The 25,565-nt window shown below is 42.1% G+C and overlaps 1 protein-coding gene across 1 annotated transcript in view; it reads right to left on the bottom strand.

Moving 5' to 3' along the window:
* The window catches only part of ywhae1 (tyrosine 3-monooxygenase/tryptophan 5-monooxygenase activation protein, epsilon polypeptide 1), a 37,095-nt gene extending 16,962 nt beyond the window's left edge, over nt 1–20,133 (bottom strand). Inside the window, exons 1-2 of the mRNA XM_061918820.1 lie at nt 19,938–20,133; nt 5,302–5,501 (exon numbers count right to left, since the gene is read on the bottom strand). Coding sequence (XP_061774804.1) covers nt 5,302–5,501; nt 19,938–20,001 — 264 coding nt within the window. The 5' untranslated portion in view covers nt 20,002–20,133. The remainder of the gene's footprint in view (nt 1–5,301; nt 5,502–19,937) is intronic.
* Nucleotides 20,134–25,565: the final 5,432 nt, after the last annotated feature.

Genomic DNA, 25,565 nt, shown 5'->3' with positions numbered 1-25,565 from the left:
TCCCCGTATCAGCTGGTATTTGACCCCATATAGCTGCATAGGATGTGCCTGTATATCAGGGGTGCCAGCAATTTTTCAGCAAGCGAGGAAGGCGAGCTACTTATCGACTGACCAATATATATATATATAGCATTTTTAAGACCATAGGGCACACCGGATTAAAAGGCGCATGGGCCTTTAGTTTAATTTTCATACAAAAACTGCACAGGAATATAAGGCGCATTAAAGGGGTTGTATTATGATTTTTTTCTAAATTTAAAACACTTCCTTGTGGTCTACATAACATGTAATGGTGGTTCTTTGGTCAAAATGTTGCATAGATTATGTTTTACAAAGAATCTTCAAGTCGCTTTCTGACAGTCGCTCCAGGATGCGCCGTTTTGTGGGCAGTCTTATTTACATGGCTCACCTTCGGGAGCGTTTTCTCCGTCGTCTAGCGTGCATCGCATCGACGGGAATCGAACAAGTGTCAAAAGATGGGGCTAAATGTTGTAATGACATTCAAACTTTCCGTGGCTCACTAGTGCAACAACAACATCGTCTTAAATGTGTCACTTGAAAAAAAAGTCCGACTGAAACTGTCTAATAACTAAAGTTACGTGGGTAAGTAATGTAAACCCACTAAACAGGTATTTTTAGCTTTCTATAGCAAGTCTACTGACAGATATACATTAGAACTTTACGCTACTTCATATTAGAAAGGGCAACAGTGGAGGATGAATGCCCCATAACAAGATAGAGAAAAGAAGAATCTTATCAACTACGGTGTCGTAGACTACAATGGCTGGTGCGCGCAAATTTTCAGGACTTATGCAGATCTCAAATACACATCAGTAGGTACCAGAAGGTAAAAAAGTAGGTTTTGCATTATATTGCAAAACAAAACACCAGATAATATGTCTGCTAATAGGTCCCATTTTGGGGTCCTTATACACACACCATAATAATACTTGTATGTCTGACTACGGTAGCCAACAATTCATCAAGCAGTGCGGATTCATAGCTTACCAAAATCGTACTAAAACATTTTGAGCGCCGTGGGTAATGTTCTATATCCTCAATGGAACATTTAAAGTTTTGTTGTGTACTGGAATCATATTGCAGTCTACAAATATCTCTAATGCGTGACTACCATCTACTGGTCACACTAGATAGTGATAGATAGTACACATCATGTACCACATAAAATTAATTCGAGGTCAGTAACCACAGCCAGAATAATTACCTATATTAGGCACACGGGGTAATAAGGCGCACTGTCGATTTTTAAGAATTTTAAGTGTGCCTTTTAGGCCAAAAAATATGGTATATATATATATATATATATATATATATATATATATATATATATATACACACACACACACACACACACACACACACCGTAATTTCCGCACTATAAGGCGCGTCTAAAAACCTCAAATTTTCTCAAAAGATGACAGTGCGCCTTATAATCTGGTGCGCCTTATATATGGACCAATATTGAGCTACAACAGGTCTCGCAACTGTGGTAAGCAGCCACCGACTTCATTTTTCCCCGATTCAATAAACACGTAAAAAACTGTCTGATACGGTTATGGTAAATCAAACGTTAGTGCAATCACAATGTAGTAACACTCGAAATAGTGCAAAGCAATAATATATCAATAACTCAACTTTGCTCAAAAGATAACGTCACACAACACAACACACAAAATAAATATGTTAAGCTCACTTTATTACAGTTGTGATCAAAATTATTCAACCCCCACACAATTTTGGTGTTTTGCAAGTTGGACATTTATTCCGTATTTTGTTTACAGTCATATCAAATAAAGATGTGTCAAATAGACAAATGCAATTTAAATTGTAACACTGTATTTTACAAAATATCAAAAAAGGACATTTTTCTTAATATCTCATTGACAAAATTATTCAACCCCCTAGTTACATGCATCTTTAGTGCTTAGTAGAACACCCTTTGGCAGTAATGACATCCTTCAAACGTGATACATAACCAGACACCAGCTTCTTGCAACGATCTACAGGTATTTTAGCCCATTCCTCATGGGCAAAGGCCTCCAGTTCATTCATATTCTTGGCCTGCGTGCTGCAACTGCCTTCTTCAAGTCCCACCACAGGTTTTCTATAGGATTTAGGTCTGGCGACTGTGAAGGCTACTCCAGAGTCTTCCAGCCCTTCTTTTGCAACCACTCTGATGTTGATTTGGAGGTATGCTTGGGATCGTTGTCCTGTTGGAAGGTCCAACGTCTCCCAAGCCTCAGCTTCGTCACTAATTTCATGACATTTGCAGCTAATATATCCTGGTAGGAAATAGAATTCATAATGCCTTGAACGCGCTGGAGATTCCTGGTACCTGAGGCAGAGAAACAGCCCCAGAGTATGATTGACCCCCCACCATGCTTAACAGTAGGCAAGGGGTTCTTCTCTTTGTAAGCTTCATTTTTTCTCCTCCAGACATAACTTTGAATCATAGTCCCAAAGAGTTCCAGTTTTGTCTCATCACTCCATAGAACAGTTCCCCAAAACCTTTGGGGTTTGTCCAGATGATTTCTGGCATACTGGAGTTTATTTTTCTTGTGCCTGGTAGTCAGAATTGGGGTGCGCCTGGGAGTTCTGGCATGGAGGCCTTCATCTCGTAGTGCGCCTTATTGTCTGGGACGAAACCTGCGTTCCCCCATCTGCAATGTCCTGTTGTAGTTCCTCAGCTGTTACCCGGGGGTTTTTCACCACTGTACGCTTCAAATACCAGACAGCAGTTGCACACAGCATCCTCTTTCTACCACACCCAGGTAGTGTTTCCACTATGCCTTTACCTTTAAACTTGCGAATTATACTCCCAACTGTGTCTCTTGGAATGTGTAATGTCTTTGCTATTTTCTTATATCCATATCCTTTCTTATGAAGAGAAATTACCTCCTCTCTTGACTTCTTTGCCCACTCCCTGGACTTCACCAAGTTGCAAATACACCATTGACCATCTACAAGAAGCTGAGCGTCACAGTCTTTTTCAATCAGTTTAATTGTTGCTCGTTATGGTTCTAATCACATCTACAGGAGTTTCCAACACCTGATTGAAAAGACTTTATTCAAATTCTGTTCTCAAGAGTTATGATCTTCAAGGGGTTGAATAATTTTGTCAATGAGATATTAATAGAGATGACACTGTTTGGTATGTTACAAAATATAATGTAATTCAAGTTGCATTTGTCTATTTAATGCCTCTTTATTTGATATGACTATAAACAAAATACGGAATAAATGTCCTACTTGCTAAAACACCAAAATTGTGTGGGGGTTGAATAATTTTGATCACAACTGTAAATTATTCCTCATCCACGAATCCCTCAAATTCTTCTTCTTCAGTGTTCGAATCCAACACTATGAGGGGAAAAGGGAGTCGGCGGCTGCTTACCGTAGAAGAAGAAGCGCACGGTGCATGCTGGGATGTATGACTGCGGGAGGCGTGCCGTTTCTGTGTGTTTATGTAAAGACCCCAAAATGGCTTGAGACACGCTTACGACGCGGAGTTTAAACTCAAGGCGATTAGTCACACAGTAGAACACGGGAATACATCAGCAGCAAGAGAATTTAACATTAACAGCAGCGACACTGACTCGTTTAATGACGACTTCGACGAGATGCCGTATTCGCCTATTCGAACACTGAAGAAGAAGAATTTGAGGGATTCGTAGATGAGGAATAACTTAATAAAGTGAGCTTTACATGTTTATTTTGTGTGTTGTGTTGTGTGACATTATCGTTAGAGCAACGTTGAGTTGTTGATATATTATTGCTTTGCACTATTTCGAGTGTTACTATATTGTGATTGCACTAATGTTTGATTTACTGTAACAGTATCAGACTGTATTTTACGTGTTTATTGAATCGGGGAAAATAAAACAGCTGTTTATTCCTTTTGGGAGTGAACGGAGTTGTCAGAACGCTTGTTTGTAATCTATTAATAAAGTTTGACTGACCTGACTGTTTTGTTGACATTCCCTTTAGCGCAGCTCCATCAGGATTCACAGTAGTGCTGAGAACTTCCACAGTTTCGAACTTACATTATGGAGGAAAAAAATTGTTTTCCTTTCTGTCCAATACCACATGGAAGTGGTTGGTTTTTGGCATCTTATGTGTCTAGCTGCCATACTCGATTCAAACACTTTACAAGAAATACATTGATGGCGAACTCCGTAGCTTGCTAGCTTGTGTGCGCTAGCTTTCTGAGACTCTTATTTTGTTAGCGCAGGCAGGTATCACTTTTATTCTGAAAACAAGAACTGTGCTGTCGGTCTACAGGCTTTTGACTGCATGTACGGCGCGAGTCTGTTTTTCGCCTTCCTATCATCTTTTTTTTTTTTTTTAATACTGACCTTGCAGCATGCAGCGTCATCTCACAAGATCCTCGGGTGCCACGAAGGTCATTGAAGATTGCTAATTTGTAAGACTATTTTAATGCCTGTCGGGTGATTGACTGACACACCCTCCATGATCTACTGGTAGCTCGCAATCGACGTAATGGCTGGCCCTACTGTATATGATTCTTTAATTTTGGACCTCCAGAATCAGCATGTCCTCATCCATGTATGTCAAGGAGGTGAAATTACGTCTGAAACAATTTGAAAAGTTGACTTCATGTCTGTCGACGCCCATTAGGATGCTTCAAAGTATAAAATATGTTGCGCCCTAAAAACGAATGTTCTATTTTGAATGTAAACCGGATAATTTATTTCGGCGTTTGTGCATGACTTCCTGTTCAACACAAACAGATTTTAGCTTAATTGAACAGATTGCCGCATCCAGCAAGTTTAGAAGCTCTGCGTACCTTTAGCCCTGGAATGCAGAACATCAATGACATGCTGTTGACGTTCCGCAATGGAAAAGGACACATAGAATTGGATAAAAATGGTAAGAGTCCGCTACCGTGCGGGTGCCGTTCTGCGGCCGCTTTGCGTCCAGTGGAAATCCAGTGTAAGGCTTCCAGGAGAATTGCCCAATTAGCTATTGAGCGCAGTCTAGCAGCCTCTCCCATCTATGTGACACACTCTGGCCTCTGCCTGAGAAATAGCGAACTCTTATTTCCTTTAATTGATGCAAGAGAGTGCACAACTTGCCAACTATGACTCAGATGCAGTCTATTCAGTAGCATCTCATCATGTGTATTAATAATGAGAACTGGTGATGTCACATCCGTAGATATTGAGAAACTTAGAAATGAGAAGCAAACTTGGTACAATGAGTGCTCAGATGGTAAAAGATTGTCATTTAATACATTATTGTTAGAGGGGAAAGTTTTACCGTTTTCCTGTAATCCTTGACCAGCTTCAGTTTCTCCTCTTCACCCTTGCTCTCGTCCCTCTGTTCAATGCTGCTGATTATCCTCCAGGAAGCTCTTCTAGCCCCAATCACATTCTTGTAAGCCACTGATAGTAGGTTCCTCTCCTCCACTGTGAGCTCCACATCCATGCCAGCCACATTTTTCATGAACAACACCATCTCTGTGTGGAAGACCCATTCAACAGTTATTCACTTGATAACGCCCTGTATATCAGGGATTGCCAACTTTCGTAACTATTAGATGTACAGTGACTTGCAAAAGCATTCACCCCACCTTGAATGTTTTTGCCTTTTATAAATGAAATCATGGTGAATTTAATTTGACAGTAATTTGCAATGAAAGCTCCTTTTATGTCAAAGTGAAAATGTATTTTTGCCAATTGCTTTCAATAAGAAATATATGCAGTATACTCGATATATCACGGGTTTGTCTCTGTGCGATATAGAAAATGACTTTATCGAGATATTCCAGTATTTGTTTTCACACAGTTGTTTTTAGCTGCGGGCCTTACACTGCATGCGATTCCCACTCTTTCTTGTGTCTCCTTCTCACAGAGACGTAAACAAGCGCACCTTCTTACATACGTCACGTGTGCAACATCACACGCCCTCCCCGAGCAGATGGGAGGGCAGAGCATACATGGGTACAATAGCTGTGATACTAACGGTGCATTGCGACTGGTAATAAGAGATAGAGAAGGTGCGAATCTGGTAACAAATGGAGGAATAATTTATTCCCAAGAAAAACAGCACGGGGTGCACCGTCTGGCGGTGGTTTGGCTTCAAGTGGGAATATGTTGAACAATTATGCGGCAAAAGCGTTACTAGAAAAAGTAGCAGCACTGCTAATTTTCAGCATTTGAAAAGTCACCCTCTAGAGAATGAAGAGTGATTGAAACTGTATGTCAACATCTCCCTTCGGTGCCACACCTACGAATGCCGAAGCAAAAATTTCCAGATGAACGTATGAAAAAAAAAAAATCAACAGAAGGCGATAACGTCCACAGGAACCTACCACAGAACGAACGACATACACTGTTTGATTTCCTATTATGCAGCTCATTTTTGACAGTTTTGAAATATGTTGTGTGACATCATGCACAAAAGTGCACTTTATTTGTTTTTAACTAATGTAGTGGCGTTCTGTACAAAAAGTGTACTTTAATTTAGTGTTGTTTAGATACGTCACCTTAAGGACATCATGCACAAATGTGCACTAATAGCTTGTTTTAAAATGTCTCTGACAATCTTGCACATTCTGTTTTGAAATGACATGAATGTTTGTGCCACTGAATAATAACTGTAAAATTAATATAATTTTTCTAAATTGACTTAGTTGGGATTTCCCTCTCTGAAAGTTGAAAGTTAAAAATGAGCATATATTAATGCAGTAAGAACAAGAATGTTTTAATGTAGACACATAAAACCATCATACTGGTGTAATTATATGCATTAAGTGTTAATTCAAGGCTAAGGCAAAAAATCGCGATATATATCGTGTATCGTGACATGGCCCAAAAATATTTAGATATTAATAAAAGGCCATATCGCCCAGCCCTACAGTAAAGTAAATGACGGCTTAAGTAATAACCCCTTTGACTGCAATCCCAGGCCCAAGTACACATCTGAACACTGCTGTTTTAACCCATTCCATTTTGCAAAACAACTATGTCAAGACTTCTCAAGTCCAGCCACAAATGTTTGATTCGATTGACATCTGAGCTGCAAACCTAATGAGGATAAGCATTGTAGAAAATGGATAGATGGATTACAATCCGGGCTCTGACTTGGCAGAATGTGCATCTTTTACTGTATACTTGGGGTCATTGTCTTACTGGTAAATGAATCTTCTGCCAAGGCGTAGTTAGTTACCTTGCAGGTTGGAACAGGTCATTGTCCAGGATTTGCCATTTTAATTTTTGCATTCATGTTCCTCTTTATTTTTACAAGCCTTCCAGAGCCTGAGCTGAGGACATCTCCACAACATGATGTTACAACCACAAGCTACATGTTGGAGATGATGTGTTTGTGGTTAGACTTGAAGCAAATATTCTTTGGCACTATGATAAGATACCAAAATCAGGTGACGAGCTACCTGTTAAAACCCCTTTTGTATCACATCCATTTTCTAATGCCTGGCATCCTATAACAGTTGTATCAAAAACAGATAGTATACCGAGGTTGTCTGGTGTACAGCCAGGGAGCATTTTTGGGGCAAATTTGGTATTCATTTACTGTAATAGCCCTTGGCATATACTAAAAAATGTATTCTTTATCTGTGTATGTTCTCAACCTCTCCTAGGTCATGGTAAGCCACCACAGTTGAATCGAGGTTACTGGACTTTTCCTGTAGTTATAGAGGTTTCATCGGTTGCTTTGATTTAACCTGTGTGGATATAATATTTAATATTACAATAATTTGCTTTGTTACCCATAACATAACACATATATATCTTAGCACATATTGACATACACTAGATTGATTTCAGCATTAACACACAAAATGCATCAGTGACTTTCCTTATCCTTAAAATGTTCTGGATGAGAGATCTATATTTCTTATGTAAGTAGTAAGACAGGAGGCACTCCTTAATAATAATTTAAAAAAGGCACATTTTAGCCCATCTGGTGATTGCCAAGAGGTACTTGAAGGTAGGGCTGGGCGATATATCGCGGGTTTGTCTCTGTGCGGTATAGAAAATGACTAAATCGTAATATTCGAGTATACGTTCTCACGCAGCTGTTTTTAGCTGCGGGTATTACACTACAGGCTCTTCCCACTCCTTGTGTCTCCTTCTCACAGAGTGTAAGCGCAGGTTCTTACATACGTCACATACTGTCATATCATACGTCACATACGTATACGCCCTCGCCCAGCGGAGAGGTAGCAGCGTGGCTAACGTTAGCCGTGATGCTAGGGGAGTGTTGCGAAGGTGCGAATCTGGTAACAAATGAAGGAAGAATTAATTCCCAAGAAAAACAGTACGGGGTCCATCGTCTGCCGGTGGTTCGGCTTCAAGTGGGAGGGAATATGTCGAATAGACAACTTTAATTTGTCAAGTGTGGGGCACAAGCATTGCTACCAAAAATAGCCTTACTGCTAATATGTAGCATCATTTGAAAAGTCACCTGCTAATAACTTTAATAAATACAGTTTTGGTAAATTGACTTAGTTGTTATTTCCTTCTCTGGATGAACGTTTCAAATGATCATATATGAATGCAGTAAGAACAAGAATGTTTTAATGTAGACACATACAATCATCATCATCCTGCTGTGATTATATGTATCAAGTGTTCATTCAAGGCTAAGGCAAAATACCGTATATATCGTATATTGCGATATGGCCTAAAAATATCGCGATATTAAAAAAGGCCATATCGCCCAGCCCTACTTGAAGGATTCTAAGAACATGTGAAAAAAATTATCTGATCTGATGAGACAACAATTGAACTCTTTGCTGTGAATTCCAGGCGCCATTTGAAGCAACGCAAGGACTGTTCATCACTCGGCCAATAAATAGCATCCAGAAAGTCAGGGATGGTGTCAGCATCAAGTGGAGTGAGTGTTTTTCAGCGGGAAAACTTTTTTTCATGTTGCCTTTGTGGGATATTTTGTGAAGAATTTTGAGAGGGTAAAATCATCCATCCATCCATCCATTCATTTACTACCGCTTTTCCCTCTCTGGGTCACTGGAGTGCTGGAGCCTATCCCAGCTGCACTAAATAATTATTCAGCCGAAGCACCGTTTCAGCCACACATAATTGTTTAAGGTCCCCCTCCTCGGACAATTTTTTACAAAGTGCGCCATGCATTTCTTGAATCTCCGGCACTTAGCTCTGTATGGCCTTATTGATTGTTTACAAACTGAAATCGGAGAAGAGGTGATGCCAGAAAGACCGCGGCCCACACAGGAAGTGACGCCAGAAAGACCCCGCTCCACACAGGAAGAGACATCTTAAAGAACGCGCCACAGCCAGCTTAATAATAAAGCGGTTTTGTAACTCGGAGCTAACCGCTGCAAAAATGAAGGCGAGTCATCCAGACACGCCCATGTTTCTCCTTCTTCTACATGTACAGACGCTTGTGGAAATCACACATGAATACTTTAAGAGAAAGCGATTGCAGCTATTTGGGATACAACACTTCTCAGACGGCAAGAGAATTTTGGAATGTCTGTGTCAGCTGTGATTCTACTTACCGAAAAACTTTGTCTATTTGTCGAAGGAGAGACAATGAGAATGCGCGCTCCAGTGGATGTGATAAAAAAGGTAGTGTGTGCTTTGTATTACCTGGCTGACGAGGGAAGACTATGGAAAACGGTGAATGCTTTTGGACTGGCAAAGCAGAATGTATCAGTTATTATCCGCCATGTATGTCGCAGACTCAACGTCTATGGTCCAGAGTATATAGTCACCAAAACGAATGGACAGTGAAGGTGAGGGCAAAAGAGTGAGTGTCCTGACCAGATATCTAGATCCCTAGTTTGATGTACAATGATCTTCATCACATTGTTTACATGTCTAATAAAGATTTGAATAATATATGATGGCTCAGGTGTGATTTACTACAGTATGGCCCACAGCACACTGGGATTACAGTTAATTCAAATACCACAACACTGGATATTGTTCAGATAAGTCAAATTTAAGGACTTGCACTAGAGCTGGGCGATATACCGATATAGGCGATATATATTGCAGGTTTGTCTCTGTGCAATATAGAAAATTACTATATCGTGATATTCGAGTATACGTTCTCATGCAGTTGCTTTTAGATACGAGCATTACACTACAGGCTCTTCCCACTCCTTCTTCTTGTATCTCCTCCCAGACAGTGAGCGCACCTTCTTACACACGTCACATACTGTCACGTCACACGTCCTCGCGGAGCAGAGAGGTAGCAGCATAGGTAACGTTAGCTGTGATGCTAGCAAAGCCGTGCGAGTGGTAATACGAGAGAAAGAAGGTGCGAATGAAGGAAACATTAATTCCCAAGAAAAACAGCAGGGGGTCCATCGCCTGGCGGTGGTTCGGCTTCAAGCGGGAATATGTCGAATAGACAACTTTAATTTGTCAAGTGTGGGGCACAAGACTTGCTACCAAAAGTAGCATTACTGCTAATATGTAGCATTATTTGAAAAGTCACTTGCTAATAACTGTAATAAATATGGTTTTGGTCAATTGACTTAGTTGTGATTTCCTTCACTGCATGAAAGTTTAAAATGAGCATATATTAATGCGTATGAAGAAGAATGTTAAATGTAAACAAATAGAATCATCAAACTGCTGTGATTATACTTATCAAGTGTTCATTTAAGGCTAAGGCAAAATATCGACATATATCGTGTATCGCAATATGGCCTAAAAATATCGAGATATTTAAAAAAGGCCATATCCCCCAGCCCTAACTTGCACACAAAACTGACGTGCGCATTTTCCGCGCATGCGTATTAGATGACGTTGCGCTGGCGGACGGAGGGGCAGGGGGTCTTAAACGGGGCATTGTTGTCTGTGGACCAGGATAAGGTCAGGTGGGATTTACCCTGGATAACCTTAGACGTCTTAGTGTAAACGGGGCCATATACAACATTCACACTCACACACTATACACATTAAGCATGGCACTACGGCTAGGCAATATATCGCGGGTGTGTCTGTGCGATACAGAAAATTACTATATCGTAATATTCGAGTATACGTTCTCACGCAGTTGCTTTTAGCTGCGGGCATAACACTTCAGGCCCTTCTCACTCTTTCCTGTCTTTCCTTCTCACAGACAAGCAGGCGCACATTCTTACATAAGTCACATACTGTCACGTCATACGTCACATACGTATACGCCCTCGCAGAGCGGAGAGGTAGCAGACTGGGCTACGTTAGTTGCTAACGTAGCCGTACGAGAAAAAGAAGGTGCGGAACTGGTAACAAATGAAGGAAGACTTAATTCCCGATAAAAACAGCAGGGTTTCCATCATCTGGCGGTGGTTCGGCTTCAAATGGGAATATGTCGAACAGACAACCATAACTTGTCAAGTGTGGGGCAATAGCGTTGCTATAAAAAGTAGCATTGCTGCTAACATGTAGCATCATTTGAAAAATCACTTACTAGAGAATGAAGAGAATTTCATAACCGTAGTAACATACCACATAGTGAAGGACGAATACTATTTGATTTCCTATTATGCAGCTCATTTTTATTTAACACTTAAAATGTCTCTGACAATCTTGCACTTTCTGTTTTGAAAATGACTTGAATGTTTGTGCCATTGGTTATTACTTTAATAAATACACTTTTGGTCAATTGACTTAGTTGTGATTTCCCTCCCTGCATGAAAGTTTAAAAGTAGCTTATATGAATGCAGTATGAAGAAGGATGTTTTAATGTATACTAGGGCTGGCCGATATTGGCTTTTATTAATATTGCGATATTTTTATGCCATATTGCGATATACGATATATATTACGATAATTTGCCTTGGCCTTGAATGAACACTTCATGCATTATAATCACAGCAGTATGCTGATTCTATGTGTCTAAATTAAAACATTCTTCTTCATACTGCATTAATATATGCTACTTTTAAACTTTCATGCAGAGAGGGAAATCACAACTAAGTCAATTGACCAAATCTGTATTTATTAAATACTCTTCATTCTCTCATGGGTGACTTTTTAAATGAAAGAACAAATTTATAGTGTTGCTACCTTTTTGTGGTAACACTTCTGCTGCATACTTTTCATATTGCTGTTGTCTGCTGAATATCTTCCCACTTGAAGCTAAAGCACCAGACGATGGATCCCCTGGTCTTTATTTTGGGCATTTATTGTTCTTCCTCCTTTGTAATCAGTTTCGGACCTTCTCTCTCTTGTAATGTCACAAGCTCTGCTCCGCTCTGTTTGTACGACCTCTCAGCTAACGTTAGCCATGCTGCTACCTCTCTGGTCGGCGAGAGTGTATGACGCTAGACGCGCGACAGTATGTGACGTATGTAAGAAGGTGGGCTTGTTTTCCGTCGCCGTGAGAAGGAGAGACGAGGAGGAGTGAGAAACGCCTGTATTTTAATGCCCTCAGCTAACGTTAGCATGGCTAACATTAGCTCTCGGCGAAAGCGTATGATGCTAGGCGCGCGACAGTATGTGACTTATGTAAGAAGGCGGGCTTGTTTTCCGTCTCTGTGAGCAGGAGACGAGAAGGAGTGAGAAACGCCTGTTGTGTAAAGCCCAGAGCTAAAAGCAACTGCGCGAGAACATACACCTTATTTCCTTGAATTGCCGCCGGGCATGTAATATGCGCCTGCCTTGAATTACTGCCGGGTCAAACTCGCTTCGCAAAATAATTAGCGCATGCTTACTATTACTGCCGGGTCAAATTCGTGACGTCACGAATGACACTTCCCCTGTCATCATTTTCAAAATGGAGGAGGCTTATTTCAACAATTTGAAATCGCATAAAGGGAAGAAGATTAAGAGCTATTTAGTAGGATTTAAAGTCCAAGCTATTGAATACCGGTATGCTAAAAAGAACAGTAAGCAGCTATGTTTTATTAATATACCGGTACCACCTGTGGAGCCGACGGTCAGACAGACAGGTAGATCTAGCTAGCTGTAGCAGCCGTGCCCAAGATACCGGCGAGCGAGCGGAAGAGCGACCTGGACTAATAAGGTTTTATTGAAAAATAAACAAAGTCAAACTGCTCAAGCCATGTCCTTTCTCGGTGGTCCTGGGATAAAGAGATCACCCATGGAGCAGAACGAGAGAGGAAGTCGCCCACACCCGAGCTAACTGATAGCAGCGGTCTGAAAGCAGTTTTCTGAGATACTTTTTAAAACTGAAGAAATATAAGGAATACTTCTATAAACAAGTTATCGATGCTTTTGATCAGAAGGAGCTGGCATGGATTTCATTTATAAGTAAAGGTAAGACCATTTTTCATTTATATTTTATTTACCGGTAGCCTTTATAACCATGTATAAGCCCATTGAGATCAAAGATCTTTTTTCCAAGGGAAACCTGGCCAAGAGGGCAGCAGCAGCAAGGTTACATTAAAAACAGTAAACAACACATAAAACATCACATTTACAACATCAAAACTTGCTCATGACACATGTGCATACAGACAAGGTAGACTGCAATCCTTTCACAGAAGCTGTAAACTCATTTAATGACTCATGGGTCATTATTGTCACCGATGTCCCACTGGGTGTGAGTTTTCCTTGCCCTTAAGTGGGCCTACCGAGGATGTCGTAGTGGTTTGTGCAGCCCTTTGAGACACTAGTGATTTAGGGCTATATAAGTAAACATTGATTGATTGATTGATTTAATGTAACAAGGGTTTGAAGTTGAATATTCGATTGTAAGTTATTCCAAGCCTTCGGTAGTGAAAATAATAACCATAATAACGTTTTTTTTATTAAATGTGCTTTTCATGATGGTATCCTTACATCACACTCAATTTTTTACAACATGCCATTGGTAAGCGCAGGGGTGAGAAGAGGTTTTAAAATTATTAGCGCCTGCTTACTTTTACCGCATGCCTTGAATAAGTGCAGGAGCGAGAAGAGGTTTTAAATTAATTAGCGCCCCGGCGGTTATTCAAGGAAATATGGTAATCGAATATTACGATATAGTCATTTTTTATATTGCAGAGACAAACCTGCGATATATACCCATATATCGCCCAGCTTCAGTGTATACACATATAATCATCATACTGCTGTGATTATATGCATCAAGTGTTCATTCAAGGCCAAGGCAAAATATCGTAATACGGTGGGGCAAAAAAGTATTTAGTCAGCCACCGATTGTGCAAGTTCTGCAACTTAAAATGTTGACAGAGGTCTGTAATTTTCATTATTAGGTACACTTCAACTGTGAGAGACAGAACGTGAAAAAAGAATCCAGGAATTCATATTGTAGGAATTTTAAAGAATTTTTTTGTAAATTATGGTGGAAAATAAGTATTTGGTCAACCATTCAAAGCTCTCACTGATGGAAGGAGGTTTTGCCTCAAAATCTCACGATACATGGCCCCATTCATTCTTTCCTTAACACGGATCAATCGTCCTTAGCAGAAAAACAGCCCCAAAGCATGATGTTTACACCCCCATGCTTCACAGTAGGTGTGGTGTTCTTGGGATGCAACTCAGTATTCGTCCTCCAAACACGACGAGTTGAGTTTATACCAAAAAGTTCTATTTTGGTTTCATCTGACCACATGACATTCTCCCAATCCTCTGCTGTAGCATCCATGTATCCATTTTGGTATAAACTCGTCGTGTTTGGAGGAAGAAGAATACTGACTTGCATCCCAAGAACACCACACCTACTGTGAAGCATGGGGGTGGAAACATCATGCTTTGGGGCTGTTTTTCTGCTAAGGGGACAGGACGATTGATCTGTGTCAAGGAAAGAATGAATGGGGCCATGTATCGTGAGATTTTGAGCCAAAACCTCCTTCCATCAGTGAGAGCTTTGAATGGTTAACCAAATACTTATTTTCCACCATAACCTACAAATAAATTCTTTAAAATTCCTATGATGTGAATTCCTGGATTTTTTTCCACATTCTGTCTCTCACAGTTAAAGTGTAACTATGATGACAGACCTCTGTCATAATTTTAAGTGGGAGAACTTGCACAATCGGTGGCTGACTAAATACTTTTTTGCCCCACTGTATATATCGTATATCGCAACATGGCCTAAAAATATCGCGATATTAAAAAAAGGCAATATCGCCCAGCCCTACATGGCACTAAAACACCTTTGTAGTAGACAACAGAAGATTTATTTAGCAGGTTTAGAAACGTATTACAGAAAGCCATGCTAACTTGAATACATTCCAGACAGGTTGCCATGTCCTCAGTAGACCATCAATCGCTCTTTAAATACGCTGCTCCAAATCCCGTGAGTGAGTCATGGCACATTTATTTTAACGTTACTGGGCAACGTACGATCGAAGCACAGGCATGCGTCTAAAAACAGCCGCCGCAAAAGACCTGTAATGGTATGACAGTCGAACGGGGTGAACCGCATCAGGGAGTGGAGGCTGATGGGCTCGTTTTTCGACCATCGAGCTACACTTTGCAGCCAGGAGAACACAGCCCATCACCTCCCACTTCCACACAATGCACTTAACGAAGCTAACCTTCAGCGGCGCAAAAAATCTGTTTAAAATGTTTGATTATTAACACAGTGCTGATTACTATAAGGAATGTAATTGCAGCATGTAGATAATGAGTAGCGCCAGTGTGGAACTAGAGAGTGAGGGTGGTGCAGGGACACCAGTGTGGAACTAGAGCAGGGGTCACCAACGTGGTGCCCGCGGGCAACAGGTAGCCCGTAAGGACCAGATGAGTCGCCCACTGGCCAGTTCTAAAAATAGCTCAAATAGCAGCACTTACCAGTGAGCTCCCTCTATTTTTTTAAATTGTATTTATTTACCAGCAAGCTGGTCTCGCTTTGCTCGACATTTTTAATTCTAAGAGGGACAAAACTCAAATAGAATTTGAAAATCCAAGAATATATTTTAAAGACTTGGTCTTCACTTGTTTAAATAAATTCATTAATTTTTTTTTACTTTGCTTCTTATAACTTTCAGAAAGACAATTTTAGAGAAAAAATACAACCGTAAAATGATTTTAGGATTTTTAAACAAATACACCTTTTTACCTTTTAAATTCCTTCCTCTTCTCTCCTGACAATTTAAATCAATGTTCAAGTAAATCTATTTTTTTATTGTAAAGAATAACACATACATTTGAATTTAAATCTTCATTTTTGCTTCTGTTTTTTCGACAAAGAATATTTGTTAAATATTTCTTCAAACTTATGATTAAAATTCAAAAAAATTATTCTGGCAAATCTAGAAAATCTGTAGAATCAAATTTAAATCTTATTTCAAAGTCTTTTGAATTTCTTTTAAGATTTTTGTTCTAGAAAATCTAGAAGAAATAATGTTTTTTCTTTGTTAGAAATATAGCTTGGTCCAATGTGTTATATATTCTGACAAAGTGCAGATTGGATTTTAACCTATTTAAAACATGTCATCAAAAATATATATTTATTGTGAGAAATCATTAGGATGATCAGTGTTTCCACAAAGATAAATAGCATTAATTATTAATAATACCATAGAGTTAAAGGTAAATTGAACAAATTGGCTATTTCTGGCAATGTATTTAAGTGTATCAAACTGGTCGCCTTTCGCATTAATCAGTACCCAAGAAGTAACTCTTGGTTTCAAAAAGGTTGGTGACCCCTGAACTAGAGAGTGAGGGTGGTGCAGGGACGCCAGTGTCTAACTACAGTGAGGGTGGTGCAGGGATGCAAGTGTCTAACTAGAGTGAGGGTGGAGCAGGGACGCCAGTGTGGAACTAGAGAGTGAGGGTGGTGCAGGGACGCCAGTGTGGAACTAGAGAGTGAGGGTGGTGCAGGGAGGCCAGTGTGGAACTAGAGAGCGAGGGTGGTGCAGGGACGCCAGTGTGGAACTAGAGAGTTGGGGTGGTGCAGGGACGCCAGTGTGGAACTAGAGAGTGAGGGTGGTGCAGGGACATCAGTTTGGAACTAGAGCAGAGGTCTCAAACTCAATTTACCTGGGGGCCACTGGATGCAGAAACTGGGTGAGGCTGGGCCGCAAAAAAAGATTTCTCAAAAGAATCTAACATGCACTTTTTAATGAATTCACCATCGTGGAATGGCTTTCCCGCCCTAGCAACATTCTTGCCAACTCTCGCGATCTTTCCAGAAAACACCCGAATATCAATGCCTCTCCAGACAATCTCCCAGGGCATTCATTCTCCCGGTTATCACCCGGACAACATTATTATGAGCGTGCCGTGAAGGCACTGCCTTTAGCGTCCTCTATAATCTTCCGTCTCATCCGCTTTTCCACCATACAAACATTGTGCCGGCCCAGTCACATATTGTATGAAGAGTTCTGCAGACTCACGGAAGCGACTGCAAGACATACTTGATCAGCAGCCATACAGGTCACACTGAAGGTGGCCGTATAAACAACTTTATCACTGTTACAAATATGCGCCACAATGTAAACCCACACCAAACAAGATTGACAAACACATTTTGGGAAAACATCCACAACGTAACAAAATAATCACAACAGAACAATTACCCAGAATCCAATGCAGCCCTAACTCTTCCGGGCTACAATAGGGGGCGGGGGTTGCATTGTAGCATCCCAGATGAGTTAGTTGCAAGGGGTTCTGGGTATTTGTTCTGTTGTGTTACGGTGCGGATGTTCTCCCAAAATGTGTTTGTCATTCTTGTTTGGTGTGGGTTCACAGTGTGGCACATATTTGTAACAGTGTTGAACTTGTTAATACGGCCACCCTCAGTGTGACCTGTGTGGCTGTTGATCAACTATGTCTTGCGGTCGCTTCCCGCGACTACAGAAGCCAAATACAACATGTGGCTGGGCTGACACACTGAACAGTTTATATAGGACACTAAAGGCACGGTGCCTCCTTAATTTTGTTGTTTGGGGGAATGGATACCCCTGGAGGAGCACCGACAATTTGGGAGTTCCCCGGAAAAATCGAGGGTATGCTAGCATGACACTGTAAAGCGCCGTTCATACAAAACTTGCGGGCCGCACCAACATTAAATTTTCACATCAAAGTCGAGCCACAAAATAACGTCTCGCGGGCCGCAATTGGCCCGCGGGCCGCGTGTTTGAGACCCCTGAACTAGCGAGTGAGGGTGGTGCAGGGACGCCAGTGTGGAACTAGAGAGTCTGGGTGGTGCAGGGACGCCAGTGTGGAACCAGAGTGAGGGTGGAGCAGGGACGCCAGTGTGGAACTAGAGAGTGAGGGTGGAGCAGGGACGCCAGTGTGGAACTAGAGAGTGAGGGTGGTGCAGGGACGCCAGTGTCGAACTAGAGTGAGGGTGGTGCAGGGAGGCCAGTGTGGAACAAGAGAGTGAGGGTGGTGCAGGGACGCCAGTGTGGAACTAGAGAGTGAGGGTGGTGCAGGGACGCCAGTGTGGAACCAGAGTGAGGCTGGTGTAGGGACGCCAGTGTGGAACTAGAGAGTGAGGGTGGTGCAGGGAGGCCAGTGTCGAACTAGAGAGTGAGGGTGGTGCAGGGAGGCCAGTGTCGAACTAGAGAGTGAGGGTGGTGCAGGGAGGCCAGTGTGGAACTAGAGAGTGAGGGTGGTGCAGGGACGCCAGTCTGGAACTAGAGAATGAGGGTGGTGCAGGGACGCCAGTGTCTAACTACAGAGTGAGGGTGGTGTAGGGACGCCAGTGTTTAACTAGAGTGAGGGTGGTGTAGGGACGCCAGTGTGGAACTAGAGAGTGAGGGTGGTGCAGGCACGCCAGTGTGGAACTAGAGAATGAGGGTGGTGCAGGGGACGCCAGTGTCTAACTACAGAGTGAGGGTGGTGTAGAGAGGCCAGTGCTTAACTAGAGGGTGGTGCAGGAACGCCAGTGTGGAAATAAAGAGTGAGGGTGGTGCAGGGACGCCAGTGTGGAACTAGAGAATAAGGGTGGTGCAGGGACGCCGTGTCTAACTAGAGAGTGAGGGTGGTGTAGGGACGCCAGTATGGAACTAGAGAGTGAGGGTGGTGCAGGGACGCCAGTGTGGAACTAGAGAGGGAGGGTGGTGCAGGGACGCCAGTGTGGAACTAGAGAGGGAGGGTGGTGCAAGGACGCCAGTGTGGAACTAGAGAGTTAGGGTGGTGCAGGGACGCCAGTGTGGAACTAGAGAATGAGGGTGGTGCAGTAACGCCAGTGTGGAACTAGAGAATGAGGGTGGTGCAGGAACGCTACTGTGGAACTAGAGAGTGAGGGTGGTGCAGAGACGCCAGTGTCTAACTACAGAGCGAGGGTGGTGCAGGGACGCCAGTGTGGAACTAGAGAGTGAGGGTGGTGTAGGGACACCAGTGTGGAATTAGAGAGTGAGGGTGGTGCAGGGACGCCAGTGTGGAACTAGAGAGTGAGGGTGGTGCAGGGACGCCAGTGTGGAACTAGAGAGTGAGGGTGGTGCAGGGACGCCAGTGTGGAACTAGAGTGAGGGTGGTGTAGGGACGCCAGTGTGGAACGAGAGAATGAGGGTGGTGCAGGGACGCCAGTGTGGAACTAGAGAGTGAGGGTGGTGTAGGGACGCCAGTGTGGAACTAGAGAATGAGGGTGGTGCAGGAACGCTATTGTGGAACTAGAGAGTGAGGGTGGTGCAGGGACGCACGCCAGTGACTAACTAGAGAGTGAGGGTGGTGTATGGACTTCAGTGTGGAATTTGAGAGTGAGGGTGGTGCAGGGACGCCAGTGTGGAACTAGAGAGTGAGGGTGGTGCAGGGACTGGGAGGCAACTCCTGACAGCTCACGCTCTACTGATCCGCCATTTTGTTGTAGCCCTTTCGCTAAAAGGTAGCCGCTGTAAAGTAACTTCACTTTATACTTGTGGGTCAATGCCAGTAGTGCGTGTTTGGTAGTGATATTTCCCGGACATATATAAATAGCCATGCAAATGCACCTGCGTTGATAGCCACGACTAAGATTAGGCCACCTGAGAACATCCCCGCTCTGTTAACAGCAGCCATGGAGCTAGCCAGCAGGAAGGCGAGTAGAAGTCTGCTTACCGTCGTATCGCTCGGCTTGCTCGGCGAGTTTAGCCTGATAAACATAATCCTCTCTGTCTGCCATCGTGAATAGAGCTGTAAGAGGGGAAGTGTTGAAAGTCAGGAATAATGTGCAGGGTGATGCCTAAAGAAACCCAGTGGGTGGAGTGATGATGTTCCGCCCAACCGGCAGGGAGAAGGAGTAAAGATGGCTGCCGGTTACATCCGGGTATTTACATACGTACTGCCTGTACGGACATGCCGGCCGCTCTCTTTTCTTGCACCGATGATGTTTTGAATTGTGTATGCAAATCAGGGGCGTCACTAGGCATAATTTAGTGGGGCTCAAGCCCCCTTAAAATATTCTTAAGCCCCCCTAAATAATTTGGCGTTATATTTTATTTCTATTTATTTTCTTTTTTTTACAAATACATGCCGAAATACTCATTTGAAAGTGTCCCGAATAAGAGTTTAAAATAAATAATCATATAACCTGTCATTATTCACTCCCCTCGTAGGGTTGAAAGCCATTTTACTGCGTCGGTCCATCCCACTGGTGCACGTCACTTCCTGTATGGAGTTCGCGCGCGTCTGACTGTCTGGTTCAGGGGTCGGCAACCTTTACCACTCAAAGAGCAATTTTGACCCGTTTCATATGATAAAGAAGACAATGGGAACCGCAACAATTCTCACAAATATCTGCTGGTGGTCAACCAGATATCAATAATAAGGCTTGCTATTAAGGCAGTCTTAGACGTCTTCTACAATATGTACAAACTGCTTGGCAGTCGGCCCTGCGATGAGGTGGCGACTTGTCCAGGGTGTACCCTGCCTTCCGCCCGATTGTAGCTGAGATAGGCGCCAGCGCCCCCCGCGACCCCGAAAGGGAATAAGCGGTAGAAAATGGATGGATGGAGGGATGGATGCTTGGCAGTCCAGCAATATGATGTATGTGACTTCCGCAGATACACGTACACGTCTGCAAGGCATACTGGGTGATAAAGTTTACACTGACGGTTGTGATATAAACAACTTTAACACTCTTACTAATATGCACCACACTGTGAACCCACACCAAACAAGAATGACGAACACATTTCGGGCAAACATCCTCACGGTAACACAGCATAAACCCAACACAACAAATACCCAGAATCCTTTGCATCCATGACTCATCCTGACTATATTTTACACCCCCGCACCCCAACCCTGCCCACCCCAAATGACGCACGGGGGTCGTTTGGGGTGGAAGAGTCATGGATGCAAAGGATTATGGGTATTTATTGTGTTGAGTTTAGGCTGTGTTACTGTGAGGATGTTCTCCAGAAATGTGTTGGTCATTCGTGTTGGGTGTGGGTTCACAGTGTGGTGCATATTAGTAAGAGTGTTAAAGGCTTACTGAAATTAGATTTTCTTATTTAAACGGAGATAGCAGGTCCATTCTATGTGTCATACTTGATCATTTCACGATATTGCCATATTTTTGCTGAAAGAATTTAGTAGAGACCATCCACGATAAAGTTTGCAACTGGAGAAAAGCCCTGCCTCTACCGGAAGTCCCAGACGATGACGTCACAAGTGTGGGGGCTCCTCACATATTCACATTGTTTATAATGGGAGCCTCCAACAAAAACAGCTATTCGGACCGAAAAAACGACAATTTCCCCATTAATTTGAGCGAGGATGAAAGATTCGTGTTTGAGGATATTGATAGCGACTGACTAGAAAAAAAAAACGCGATTGCAATCGTGTTGCATTGAGACGGATTCATTTGTTTTTAGAGACATTTACTAGGATAATTTTGGGAAATCCCTTATTTTTCTATTGTGTTGCCAGTGTTTTAGTGAGTTTAACATTACCTGATAGTCGGAAGTGAACGTCCACGGCCGGGTGTTGACGCGCAGTGTCTCGGGGAAGTCGACGCAAGCTCAGCTGATATCCGGTAAGAGGCAACTTTTTAACCACAATTTTCTCACTGAAACCTGCTGGTTGACAAGTGGTCAGGATCCATGTCCGCTCTGATCCATAGTAAAGTTTCAACTCCGTGAATTTTAAACAAGGAATCACCGTGTGTTTGTGTGGCTAAAGGCTAAAACTTCCCAACTCCATCTTGCTACTTTGACTTCTCCAATATTAATTGAATAAATTGCAAAAGATTCAGCAACACAGTTCTCCAAAATACCGTGTAATTATGCCGTTAAAGCAGACGACATTTAGCTGTGTGTGTGCGTAGCGCTCATACTTCCTAAAAACGCGTGGCGTCTTGCGTACACGTCATCATTACACAACGTTTTCAAGACGAAACTCCCGGGAAATATAAAATTGCAATTTAGTAAACAAAAGGCCGTATTGGCATGTGTTGCAATGTTAATATTTCATCATTGATATATAAACTATCAGACTGCGTGGTGGGTAGTAGTGGGTTTCAGTAGGCCTTTAAAGTTGTTTATATCACAACGGTCAGTGTACTCTGTGTCACCCAGCATGCCTTGCAGTCGTGTACGTGTATCTGCGGAAGACACATACAATATGTTGCTGGACTGGCAAGCTTGCGTCCTGTCGGCACGCAGATATCATTGCGTGAAAGGCAGGCGCGATGACATGTTGAGGACGTTAAAAGTAAAACCATCCCCTCAATGTTGTAGTCTGAGAGAAAATCGAAAAACTTTGACCCCAGATGATGTCCGAGAGAGGCGACGAAATCCGGAATGCCCCCGTAACAGTCTGGGGGGTCGGCGATTATGCAGTTGAGCAGCATCAGAGATGCCAAAGAGCCGCTTGCGGCTCCGGAGCCGTGGGTTGCCAACCACTGGTCTAGTTTAACGATCACTTTGCGCATCACCAGCACATCTTTGCTTGTTTGTACTTTATATATAGGGACGGCGTGGCGCAGTGGGATAGTGGCCGTGTGCAACCCGAGCGTCCCTGGTTCAATTCCCACCTAGTACCAACCTCGTCACGTCCGTTGTGTCCTGAGCAAGACACTTCACCCTTGCTCCTGATGGGTGCTGGTTGGCGCCTTGCATGGCAGCTCCCTCCATCAGTGTGTGAATGTGTGTGTGAATGGGTAAATGTGGAAGTAGTGTCAAAGCGCTTTGAGTACCTTGAAGGTAGAAAAGCGCTATACAAGTACAACCCATTTATTTATTTATTTATTTGTTCTTTTTTGGCTTCACTGTGTAACTGTGCTGTGACACTGCTGCCTGTGTCGATTGGTGATGCGGGCTAGCTAGCACACCGAAGCCGGTTAGCATTAGCAACCTGACGTACAGGTGTGGATTTATTGTGTTGCTGGATGCTTCGGCATATAGACCATCAGAATGCCTCCGCCAAGGAAAAGATTCAACAAACCTGGCTAACGAACTGTAAGATCTTCATCAAACTAAATGGGACGTTGGAGGAAGCAAAAGTCTTGGTGGTGAGAAAAATAGAAGATTTTGATAAGTCCTGACATTGATGCAGTACTTGGTATAAATGTAGCTTTGTGACTTTGACATCATCTCAATGCGACCCACACCAAGAACACAGACCACACCAAGTATTCATATGGACATCTTACAGAAGATCCTACAACATCATAACTGGAAATGAGTATCAAGAGCACGCCCCAACAGAGACTGATATGGAGATAGACCCTGATAAGTATTTTTTCTCTGCGATTGTAAAAAACTGTAATTATTTTACCTGGGAACAATATGAAAACAGCGTAATATCAGAAGATAGTCTGTCAATAATACATTTCAATAGTCCAAGCATGTACACTAACTTTGAGGCTATCAAGGATTACTTGAAAGAATTTACTCATCCATTTAGCATTATTGCAATTACTGAAACTGTATTTTGTAAAATACAGTGTTACAATTTAAGTGGCATTTGTCTATTTGACACATCTTTATTTCATATGACTATAAACAAAATACGGAATAAATGTCCAACTTGCTATAACACCAAAATTGTGTGGGGGTTGAATAATTTTGATCACAACTGTATATATATATATATATATATATACACATGTATATATACATATACATACATATATATACATGTATATATACATACATATATATATATACATACACATACATATAAATACATATATATATATGTATGCGTATGTATATATATGTATGTATGTGTATGTATATATATGTTTGTGTATATATATATATATGTGTATATATATATATGTGTATATATATATATATATATATATATATATATATATACACATATATATATATACAGTTGTGATCAAAATTATTCAACCCCCTCACAATTTTGGTGTTTTATCAAGTTGTACATATATTCCGTATTTTGTTTATAGTCATATCAAATAAGAATGTGTCAAATAGACAAATGCAACTTAAATTGTAACTGTATTTTACAAAATACAGTTTCAGTAATTGCAATAATGCTTTAGTACTTAGTAGAACACCCTTTGGCAGTAACGTGATACATAACCGGACACCAGCTTTTTGCAACGATCTACAGGTATTTTAGCCCATTCCTCTTGGGCAAAGGCCTCCAGTTCATTCATATTCTTGGGCTTGCGTGCTGCAACTGCCTTCTTCAAGTCCCACCACAGGTTTTCTATAGGATTTAGGTCTGGCGACTGTGAAGGCTACTCCAGAGTCTTCCAGCCCTTCTTCTGCAACCACTCTGTTGATTTGGAGGTATGCTTGGGATCGTTGTCCTGTTGGAAGATCCAACGTCTCCCAAGCCTCAGCTTTGTCACTGACTTCATGACATTTGCGGCTAATATATCCTGGTAGGAAATAGAATTCATAATGCCTTGAACGCGCTGGAGACTCCCGGTACCTGAGGCAGAGAAACAGCCCCAGAGCATGATTGACCCCCCACCATGCTTAACAGTAGGCAAGGGGTTCATCTCTTTGTAAGCTTCATTTTTTCTCCTCCAGACATAGCGTTGATTCATAGGCCCAAAGAGTTCCAGTTTTGTCTCATCACTCCATAGAACAGTTTCCCAAAACCTTTGGGGTTTGTCCAGATGATTTTTGGCATACTGGAGTCTATTTCTTGTGCCTGGTAGTCAGAAGTGGGGTGCGCCTGGGAGTTCTGGCATGGAGGCCTTCATCTCGTAGTGCGCCTTATTGTCTGGGACGAAACCTGCGTTCCCCCATCTGCAATGGCCTGTTGTAGTTCCTCAGGTGTTACTCGGGGGGTTTTCACCACCGTACGCACACAGCAACCTCTTTCTACCACGCCCAGGTAGTGTTTCCACTGTGCCTTTAGCTTTAAACTTGCGAATTATGCTCCCAACTGTGTCTCTTGGAATGTGTAATGTATTTGCTATTTATATCCTTTCTTATGAAGAGAAATTATCTCCTCTCTTGACTTATTTGACCACTCCCTGGACTTCACCATGTTGCAAATACACCATTGACCATCTACAAGAAACTGAGCGTCACAGTCTTTTTCAATCAGTTTAATTGTTGCTCGTTATGGTACTAGTCACATCTACAGGTGTTTTCAACTCCTGATTGAAAAGACCTTATTCAAATTCTGTTCTTAAGAGTTATGATTTTCAAGGGGTTGAATAATTTTGTCTATGAGATATTAAGAGAAATTACACTGTTTGGTATGTTACAAAATATAATGTTGTAATTCAAGTTGCATTTGTCTATT

This window comes from Nerophis ophidion, linkage group LG13 (genome assembly GCF_033978795.1).
Source record: "Nerophis ophidion isolate RoL-2023_Sa linkage group LG13, RoL_Noph_v1.0, whole genome shotgun sequence".
In the NCBI taxonomy this organism is placed as follows: Eukaryota; Metazoa; Chordata; class Actinopteri; order Syngnathiformes; family Syngnathidae; genus Nerophis; species Nerophis ophidion.
Note: the sequence above shows the minus strand (reverse complement) of the source record. Positions and strands in the feature narration are given on the sequence as shown.